This window comes from Heptranchias perlo, chromosome 7 (genome assembly GCF_035084215.1).
Source record: "Heptranchias perlo isolate sHepPer1 chromosome 7, sHepPer1.hap1, whole genome shotgun sequence".
Taxonomy (NCBI): Eukaryota; Metazoa; Chordata; class Chondrichthyes; order Hexanchiformes; family Hexanchidae; genus Heptranchias; species Heptranchias perlo.
Genome location: NC_090331.1, coordinates 4378669 through 4389376, shown reverse-complemented (window position 1 = coordinate 4389376; position 10708 = coordinate 4378669). Strand labels below are relative to the sequence as shown.

Below are 10708 nucleotides of genomic sequence, written 5' to 3'. Positions count from 1 at the left end.
TGGGCAGAGGCTGAGCCCTTCTCCAAAGGTCACACAGTCTCCCTCCTCCAGCTCCTGTGCAGTGGAGGACCTGGTGCAGATTGCCTGCCTGCCTGCGCTCTCAGCGAGAGATGATGTACAGAAGGATAAATTGGTGCTTTAAATAAATGTTGTGAAATTGGTGGGTGGATAACAAGTAAAGTAACTTTCAAAAGCGAATTGGATAAATACTTAAAGGTGAAAAATGTCCGGGGCTATGAGGAGAGAGCAAGGGAATTGGACTAATTGGATAGCTCTTTCAAAGAGCCGGCACAGGCAGGATGGGCTGAATGGCCGCCTTCTGTACTCATCCATCTAGAAAGTTCCCACGGTGTCTTTATTGGAGCTTTCAGCTGGTTGCAAGGTCTTTGTCTCCACTGCCATTTCATCCATTCTTTGTGTGATGATCCCTGGCATCACTCACCTTTCCCCAGTTTGAACCTGTTCATTTTTGTCCCACTGTCGTGTCTGACCTTGGAGGTATGTTCCAGATTAACCTATTCCATCCTGTTTGATATCTCGCAGCATCAGCTCGACCTTTGGGATTATTGCTCCAGGTGCAGATATGGTACAGAGTAGCTTTGAATCTATTCCTGCTGCATGGTATCTCTACATACCAGTGTCCCAAACCTCGACAGGCTCCCCCTCAGTCATTTCCTTTCAAGGCAATAGAGCCTTGGGTTCCTTCAATTTCTCCTCATAGATTCTCTGACTCTGGGGAACAGCCTCGACCCATGATGCTCAATATTGACTAAAGAAGTCATGTCAGGTTGGAGTAGACAGGGAAACCTGGGAGTGTTTGATGGGACAGTGTAGATGGAGCTTTACTCTGTATCTGACCCGTGCTGTACCTGCCCTGGGAGTGTTTGATGGGACAGTGTAGTGGGAGCTTTACTCTGTATCTAACCCGTGCTGTACCTGCCCTGGGAGTGTTTGATGGGACAGTGTCGAGGGAGCTTTACTCTGTATCTAACCCGTGCTGTACCTGCCCTGGGAGTGTTTGATGGGGCAGTGTAGAGGCAGCTTTACTCTGTCTCTAACCCGTGCTGTACCTGCCCTGGGAGTGTTTGATGGGACAGTGTAGAGGGAGCTTTACTCTGTCTCTAACCCGTGCTGTACCTGCCCTGGGAGTGTTTGATGGGACAGTGTAGAGGGAGCTTTACTCTGTATCTAACCCGTGCTGTACCTGCCCTGGGAGTGTTTGATGGGAGAGTGTAGAGGGAGCTTTACTCTGTATCTAACCCGTGCTGTACCTGCCCTGGGAGTTTGCCGCTAACTCTGGGCTCCATTCCCCAGCACTAATATCTCACACTGATCAGCACAAAAAAAAATGACCAAAGAATAATTTTAAAAATCGTTTTCGAACCTAGTTTCAGCCTTTAATATTGTGACGATGATCTTTGAGTGCCATGTCTGGGCCGCTGTGTTGACGCTCCAATATGATGTGTGGGAGGTGATTTTGCCTGTAGATTCATTTGCCCTGGAATAATGTCGCTGGGCAGACCGTGCCAACCCCTTCCTTCCCCAAAACAGGGCGGAGGGGAAAATGAACAGATGAATCGTTATTGGCTCCTCCTGCTGCCGGCTGTCCCCAGCATTCAATCGTTCATCACATTTTCACTTTCCCTCTTTCTCCTCCCAAAATGATTAGATACTTAAAAAGGAAAAAAATTGTAGGGCTACGTGGAAAGAGCAAAGTGGAACTAATGGGATAGTTCTTTCCGAGCGCTGGCACAGACATGATGGGCCGAATGGCCTCCTTCTATGCTGCATGATTTTATGATTTGTTCCCTAATGTAATGTCTTTGGTGCCGCAATGTGAGACACGCTGGATCTGCGGAGTGCGAGGTGCTGTATCTGTAGGGTCCTTGCGATTCCCCTCGTCTGGAGCTCCCAGTCGAAGTGGGTGTGGAAGGAAAGGGGGTTCGAACGGTCGAGGGTGGGAAATTGTATAATGGGCGATAGTACCCTCACAGCCAATCATCAACAGCCACGACTTGCAATTATACAGCGCCGTTAACATAGTAAAATATCTCCAAGCCGCTTCACAGGAGCGTAATCAAACAACATGAGGAGATGTTAGGACAGGTGACCAAAAGCTTGGGCAAAGAGGTCGGTTTTAAGGAGCGTGTTGAGGGAGGAGAGAGAGGCGGAGAGGTTTAAGGAGGGAATTCGAGCTTAGGGTCCAGGCAGCTGAAGGCACGGCCGCCGCTAGTGGAGCGATTAAAATTGGGGATGCGCAAGGGGCCAGAAACGTCAAGGCAAGGCCATCGGGGTCACTGGATTACATTGACCGAATAAGTCCGAGTTACCCTTTTTATTACATGGCAATTCTGAGATTTGTATTGTGTTTCTGGGGGATTAAAATCTGCTTTGAGTGCTGAAGGAGGGATAGTGGAAACCCTTTCAGGCTTTGTGTGGACAAACACTAAGGATGACGGAATAACCTAGTCTCAATATATCTCCGTGCCCAATCCGAAATGACCGTTCTGACATTTCATATCTTACTGAGTAACTACAATTCTGTTGGAGTGTTTCTGGCCTTTACCGGTGTGATTTTCTCAAAGACTCGATATTTATATAATGTGCACTGGTCCCTGTAATAATCTTACCGATGCCACATGGCGTCGGAAAAGTTCAGCTGCTGGACAACCATTTCTGCCTAGAAGCAAACTCCCCAAAACCGCATGAAGTCAACTCCCGAGTGGTTGACGGCACTTCATACCCTGGACTGGCTGCAATGCCCTGGTCTCACCTGGAATTTCAGATGGTAAATTGGTCAGAGCAGGCGGGGTGCTGCAATTTTCCTCAACGTGCCCGGGCCGCGAGAGAGCAGGGTTCCCAATCCTGATCCCTGTCCAGCGATGTGTGTGCGGACATCAAGCGAGGGCGGGGTCAGACCCGGCCCCCACAGTCAAATAGCTGGTCGAGATGCCAAGACTCGCTGCCTGGCCTCACCAATGAAGGATGGCTGCTGACTCCTAGTTAAAAGGGTGCGGCCCCTGGAGCTTCATAACGTCGTCTGTATCTCTCGGTTACAGCACAGCTCCCAGCCGTCGATTATTAGAATCGTACAGCACAGCAGGAGGCCATTCGGCCCATCGTGCCTGTGCCGGCTCTTTGAAAGAGCTATCCAATTAGTCTCACTCCCCTGCTCTTTCCCCATAGCCCTGCAAAATTCTCCTTTTCAAGTATTTATCCAATTCACTTTTGAAAGTTATTATTGAATCTGCTTCCACCGCCCTTTCAGGCAGCGCATTCCAGATCATAGCAACTTGCTACATAAAATAATTTCTCCTTTCCCCCTCTAGTTATTTTGCCAATGATCTTAAATCTGTGTCCTCTGGTTACTGACCCGCCACTGGAAACAGTTGCTCCCCATCTGCTCTATCAAAACCTTTCATATTCACCTTTGAAACAACAGCACTCAGCATAGCCCGAACCAAACCTCCAGGTGCACAAAACAGCACATCCCAACGATTAAGGAATACAAGCAGATAGGACTGAGTTGCTTGGGATTTGTGGGGCTGGTCAGCCATAGCTTGGGCTGTATGAGGGTCGCAGGCTGCAGTTTTAATGCCCCTAATGTACAAAACTCAACTCCCAGTCAGTGACTACGGATACTGCCCCTCGGCATCACAGCCACCGTCGCACTTGGTACCAATCTGTGAACGAAGCTGCAGCCAGCCACGCTGCTGTAGGGCTGGAAATTGCTGACCTTGTTTTGTTTGGACAAAGTCTGCCTCGGAAGATGAGCCGGATGAAACATTTTGAACCTGTTGATACGTTGCTATCGTTTCATGTATATAATTATAAATTCTTGTAACATAATAGTGACGCAGCAGTTTTTAAAGCATTTTTTTTCTTAGGAGATAAGCGTGAACTTGAAGTGATAAGGGTCGCTTATTTATCGTGATTCAGTGAGATGTTAAACCGAGGTCCCATCTCTACGCTGGCCTGTTCAGATGGAAGTTTAAGATCCCCCCGGCACAATTTGAAGGGAGTTCTTCTGGTGTCCTGGCCAACATTCCTCTCTCAGCAACCACCACCGTGTGCAAGGGATCCTTTATCTGTGCTGCCATGATAACATTTAAAAAAGGGTACAGAATCTCATCAGATTGTCAGAGTAAAGGAAAAGAAAAGAACTTGCATTTCTACAGTGCCTGTCACGACCTCAGGACATCCCAAAGCGCTTCGCAGCCAGTGAAGTACTTTTGCAGTGTAGTCTCTGTTGTAACGCAGGAAACGCGGCAGCCAACGTACGCACAGCAAGATCCCGCAAACAGCATTGTGATATTAACCAGATAATTTGTTTTAGGTGTTGGCTGTGGGATTAATATTGTCCAGAACACCGGGGAGAACTCCTCTGCTCTTCTTTGAAATAGATCCATGGGATGTTTTGCGTCTACCCGAGATGGGGCTTCGGTTTAACGTCTCATCCGAAAGACGGCACCTCCAACAGTGCCGCACTCCCTCAGTACTGGCACTGAAGTGTCAGCCTCGATTTTTGTGCTCAAGTCTCTGGAGAGGGTCCCTCACATGTCGACTGGGCAATGGCTCTCATAGTTGAGTTTGAATTTTATCCAGGAATGCCCAAGTGCTCTTTAGCCTTAATCACCATCTCAAAAGAACCTGACACGGCTTCATTAATCCTCCCTCTTTGTGTAATAATGTTACTAGTTGACGAAACAGTGTCTTTCTTATCAGGGCCCTCCTAAATCCACCAAGGCTTCACAATCTATAACAGCCACACCGAGTCTTGCTGTAGGACCTTCCATAATAAGATTTCCTGTGTATAATTGACGTACGTCTATGTGGTATCTTCTGCCATGGCCTGTTCAATAGATGCCAATTCTTTGCTTTGTGTCAGTACTTCCATTGGTTAAGTGCACAATTAGACCTAGAGGTCTATCTTCCCTTGAATTAAAAAATCATGAATTGTCCTGAATGCACCTGGGTCAGTTTTTTTAGATGTAATCTGAGCTGATCAACCGGCCTCTTGCTGAAATTTCACTAACCAATGAACCTTGGGAAGCTTGTACCTCATCTACCTGTTCTGTCTAAGCTGGATCTTTGCCTTTTTAAAAATTCATTTTCGGGCTATAGGTGTCCCTGGCAAGGCCAGCATTTATTGCCCATCCCCCAGTTGCCCCTCGAGAAGGTGGTGGTGGGCCTTCTTCTTGAACCGCTGCAGTCCGTGTGGTGAAGGTTCTCCTACAGTGGTGTTAGGTTGGGAGTTCCAGGATTTTGACCCAGCAACGATGCCTGCTGGCACCCCCTTCCTCACCTGTGTTCATATTTCCTGATGTGATGTGGCTTCTTTCACCACCTTTATTCATCCTCGCATGTCCCTCATCATAATCCTGGTTATCTGTGCTGTTGGTTCTGAAACTGTCTCTGTCCTTGTTGGAGACTTGTAGCTTGGAACCTCCAACTTACGTAATTGTTTCTGTGGGCTGTTATTTCAGTTCCTTCCCAATCAATATGCCTGTGCCTGAATCTATCATTATTCCCCCAATTCTTACTCCCAGTAAATTGACTTCCCCTGGAGCCCTGGGTCATGGTCACCTAGGTGTCAAGCTGATATTGTTACTAGTTATTGAAGTTACTCATTGGACCTTTGGTTATAGTCCTTAGTTCCAGTGTAAAAGTTTCAATATTTTTATAGCAAGAACAACTTGCATTTATATAGCACCTTTAATGTAGGAAGACGTCCCAAGGTGCTTCACAGGAGCGTAATCAGACAAAAACTGACACCAAGCCAAAGAAGGAGATATTAGGAGGGGCGACTTATAAACTTGGGTCAAAAGGGTAGGTTTTAAGGAGGGTCTTGAAGGAGGAGGGGAAGGCAGAGAGGAATTCTAGAGAGGGTCTAGACAGTTGAAGACACGGCTACTAATGGTGGGATGAAGAAAATGTGGGATGCACAAGAGGCTCGAATTGGAGGAATGCAGAGATCTCGGAGGGTTGTAGGGCTGGAGGAGGTTACAGAGATAGGGAGGGATGACGCCATAGAGGGATTGAAAACACAATTATATCAGAGGTGTTGGGGGAACGGGAGCCAATGTAGATCTGTAAGGACAGGGGCGATAGTTGAGCGGGGCTTGGTGTGGGATAGGATATGGGCAGCTAATAATTATCCAATAATTGTTATCAGAAGCCTTTTCCAGCTTTGTCACTTTGGAGATTCAGGAGTTTCCCTCATTGATCCTCAAATTGTGCCAAGCCCTAGGTTGCCCTGACTCTGACCTCTTGCTCATCTCTGCAATTTGCCTTTTCCCTACTGCTTACGTGCTCTCTCGTCCTGATCGAAGTCACTCTGTGGGTTTCCTTCACCATCTTTGCCTGGTTCTGGATGACAGTCACAGCTTTATTTCTCTGTTTATGGTCTGGAGATGAGGATGTCCTTTCGGGAAGGAAACCTGCTGTCCTTACCTGATCTGGGCCTTTATGTGACTCCAGTCGCAAACCAACGTGGTTGACTCTTTACTGCCCTCTGAAGTGGCCTAGCAAGTCACTCACTTCAGGGCAACTAGGGATGGGCAATAAATGCCCACATTCCAAGAATTAATATATATTTTTAAATGTCATTTTACTTTGAGTCTCGAGCTATCTTATGGGACAGGTAGGCTCAGTCTTGTGGCATTTCAGGAGTTCGCTTTTTCCTTCAAAAGAATCGCATCCTCTCAGAATTGCCAGCAGTTTGTGTTACCATCTCCATGAGTTTCTTGATCATTCGGTCGCTCAGGTTTGCAGAGAGCGCAGTCCGGAATTTCCTGGATCTCACTTATGCTGAAATTTCGACGGTTTCTATGCCGATCTTGCTGACAGGAACTCGCGCCCCAATTTCCTGGGAATCACATTGCTATACACTGGGACGTAAAACGGCTACGTGTGAATTTCCTCGGAATAAAAAACAGCGCAACTCCGCTCTTGCACCGTGGTTATGCTGAAACATTCCAGGAAATTCCGGGCTGCGGTATTCTACCAGTCTCAGTCTGCCCGACCGTGGAGGAGGGAATAGTAATTGGGTTACTTTGGTTAGGAGGAGGGAAATATCCATCATTCTTTGGTGAACTGCACACCCCCATCAGCATCTAAAGGGTTAACACCACTAACCCTATTCTTGCAGTGTCTCCCGGCCTGATCCCTTCACAGGAAGTTCTATAAATATCTGACTTTTGACTCTAGCACACTATTCTGATTACTAAAGTCCGTGCCATAAAAGGCTTGAATTTTGCTTCTTTCAGGGTATGTTGGACCGGTTCTGTCTCCCTGCTCCAGGGAGTTTGTCCCATCCCACTCCCTCAATGATCTAAGATATCTTTTTATTTGGATAATTGCAAACCAGAACTCTGTTGTTTATTTTCTCTACTTAGCGCTCGCTCTTTAATGTTTCCAGTCTGCCTGGTGGCACCAAGATATCCCACAGCACTGGGTCTTGCCTACTTTGGTAAGCTAATCAGTTTTAAATGTCTGTATTCCTCCCTCCAGCATCATTTCCTGGGTCCACATATATTCATAGAATTACATCGAAATTACAACATAGAAGCAACCTCTTCAGTCCTCAGCGTGGAAAAATGCCGAGGTTTGTCCTGTCCGCAAAAAAAAAGCAGGACCAACCCGGCCAATCAGCCTGCTTTTAATCAGCAAAGTGACGGAAGGAGCCCTGAATCTTATTTCAATTGTCTGGGCCACGAAGGGTAAAGGGGCGGAGAAGTCACAGAGTCGGGGGAGGAGACGAGGCACAGAGAGACTTTAAAGTAGGGTGAGAGGGAGGAGAGATGTGTCAGTTGGAGCCGGACATTAGCTGAAGATGCTTCAGCATCCGATCAAAGAGCTGCACTCAGTTCATTTTAAGAGAGGAGGTTTGTTCTGTCTCAGAGTCAGTGTGGAGGGTTTTTTTAAGCACTGGTTTTAACAGCAGAAACAAGTCAATTGGCAGTGAGTTTGTTGGGATCAAAGAGTTAATTCCTGAATCCTAACTGTGACTAAAGTCACTGCCTATTCCCGTCGCTCGGACGATTGGTGAACTTTATTGTAACTTTCAGCGGAATATCTGAAACTCAACAACTTCCTTGTAAATCAGAGGCCTCTTTGGAGGAAGAAAGCTTTTATTGCAAGAAACATAAGGACATCGGACCAGGATCAACGACCCCTGGAACACTTTACAATCGTTGGGTTTTTCAAGTGGACTGCTTTAATTGGAAAGTTTCCTCTTGAAGTTACAGCTTGAAGTGCTGGAGGGGGCAGTGAGGAGAGGGACAGGCCCGAACTCCAACCCAACACTGAAAGTGAACTCGAGAGGATTTCAGCTTTAAACAGCTGCCCGGCCACTTGGAAGAAATAATCCCTGGAGCAAAGGACAGGTGGAGGATGGAAGGTCAGTGGTGACAGGAGAACTGCTGAGTGGACTCAGCCCTGTTCTTAAAAGAGATTAATTCCAATCAACTTCCTTTTGATAAATTATTGGACTCTTCTTGTACCGAGACCTCCAGAATTGAACTGCTGGTATCGCACTGACCCGGTTTCCATGTCATCCCTCTGCGTTTGAAGGTTGGAGCCCAGTGTGTGTAATATGAATGAGAGTTGGGATGAATGTTTGAACAACTCCAGTCCTGGTGCTTGCTTTGCCTCCCAGAAGGCCCTGGTCAACTTGATCTCAGTTCCTCTTTCCAGCATCATCATAGTGGGCAACCTGGTCATCATCATGGGTATCGTCGGCAACAAGAAGCTGCACAACCCCACCAACTACTACTTCCTGAGCTTGCTGCTGGCCGATCTGAGCACAGGCATCATCCTGCCCTCTATCCCCAGGATGAGCTTCAAGAGCGAGTACGCCTTTGGGATCTGCTTCTTCTTCCATCTCTTCCCAAACTTTATCTTCCTCTCTTTCCTAGCCAACTTGGTGGTGGTCCACTATGACAGGTACATCTGCATCGTCCGACCTTTGCACTACAGGATGGCCTGGATTCACAGGTACGTCCCCGTGGCCATTCTGGCCGCCTGGGTCCTGCCCTTACTTTTCGCCTCACTGCCTCTGACTGGTTGGAACCACTGGAGCCCAGAAACAACACATTGCTATTTCGAGTTCATTTTCCCCTCTTTGTACATATACCTGGAGATCTACGGTTTGCTCATCCCTTCCATCTTAGCCATCACCGCCATGACTGTCCGATTACTCTACGTGGCACGGGGTCAAATGAAAGAAATTAAGAAGCTGCACAGGGCGGTCCTAAGGGATTCAGCCTCACTGATGGAGCGGCAGATGGACTTCAAATACGCCAAGTGTGTCATAGGGTTCTTCCTTGTCTTCCTGGTTTGCTGGGTCCCTTATATTGTTTACATCCACGTCCCCTTCTTTAAGATGAGTAACAGTTCAAGGACTCACATCATCCTGTCCTGTTTAGGGACGAGTAGTGCAGCCCTGATCCCCTTCATCCTGGTTCTGAACAACAAGGTGTACTTTGAAGTGTGGAGGGAAGCTTTCCGAAGGGTTTGTCAACGTTGTGGCAAAGACACTAACTTCAACTGAAATGTTTTCTGTCCTTTGTTTTCTGTAAGGTATTTATTTTAATGGTTTTAGGTGTTATTATTTTAGGTGTCAGCCGGGGCTCTGAGTCAGAAGGTTGTGGGTTCAAGTCCCACTCCAGAGACTTGGGCACATAATCCAGGCCGACACTTCCAGTGTAGTACTGAGGGAGCGCTGCACTGTCGGAGGGTCGGTACTGAGGGAGCGCCGCACTGTCGGAGGGTCGGTACTGAGGGAGCGCCGCACTGTCGGAGGGTCGGTACTGAGGGAGCGCCGCACTGTCGGAGGGTCGGTACTGAGGGAGCGCCGCACTGTCGGAGGGTCGGTACTGAGGGAGCGCCGCACTGTCGGAGGGTCGGTACTGAGGGAGCGCCGCACTGTCGGAGGGTCGGTACTGAGGGAGCGCCGCACTGTCGGAGGGTCGGTACTGAGGGAGCGCCGCACTGTCGGAGGGTCGGTACTGAGGGAGCGCCGCACTGTCGGAGGGTCGGTACTGAGGGAGCGCCGCACTGTCGGAGGGTCGGTACTGAGGGAGCGCCGCCCTGTCGGAGGGTCGGTACTGAGGGAACGCCGCACTGTCGGAGGGTCGGTACTGAGGGAGCGCCGCACTGTCGGAGGGTCGGTACTGAGGGAGCGCCGCACTGTCGGAGGGTCGGTACTGAGGGAGCGCCGCACTGTCGGAGGGTCGGTACTGAGGGAGCGCCGCACTGTCGGAGGGTCGGTACTGAGGGAGCGCCGCACTGTCGGAGGGTCGGTACTGAGGGAGCGCCGCACTGTCGGAGGGTCGGTACTGAGGGAGCGCCGCGCTGTCGGAGGGTCGGTACTGAGGGAGTGCCGCGCTGTTGGAGGGTCGGTACTGAGGGAGTGCTGCGCTGTCGGAGGTGCCGTCTTTCAGATGAGATGTTAAACTGAGGCCTCATCTGCCCTCTCAGGTGGATGTAGAAGATCTCATGGCACAATTTCAAAGAAGAGCAGGGGAGTTCTCCCCGGTGTCCTGGGCCAATATTTATCCCTCAACCAACATCACATTGCTGTTTGAGGGATCTTGCTGTCTGTGGATTGGCTGCAGCGTTTCCTATATTACAACAGTGACCACAATTCAAAAGTACTTCATTGGCTGTAAAGCGCTTTGGGACGTCCTGAGGTGGTGAGAGTGCT

General features: G+C 48.8%; 1 protein-coding gene across 1 annotated transcript; it reads left to right on the top strand.

Annotated features, from left to right (window-relative positions):
- The first annotated feature begins 7797 nt into the window (after nt 1-7797).
- Nucleotides 7798-9851, top strand: gpbar1 (G protein-coupled bile acid receptor 1). The gene has a single exon (XM_067986742.1). It carries the CDS (start codon nt 8597-8599, stop codon nt 9551-9553), a length of 957 nt encoding a protein of 318 aa, XP_067842843.1. The 5' UTR covers nt 7798-8596; the 3' UTR covers nt 9554-9851.
- Nucleotides 9852-10708: the final 857 nt, after the last annotated feature.

Excerpts from the sequence above, each read along its gene's own strand:
- gpbar1 (XM_067986742.1), top strand. The coding sequence starts at position 8,597 with ATGAATGAGAGTTGGGATGAATGTTTGAACAACTCCAGTCCTGGTGCT.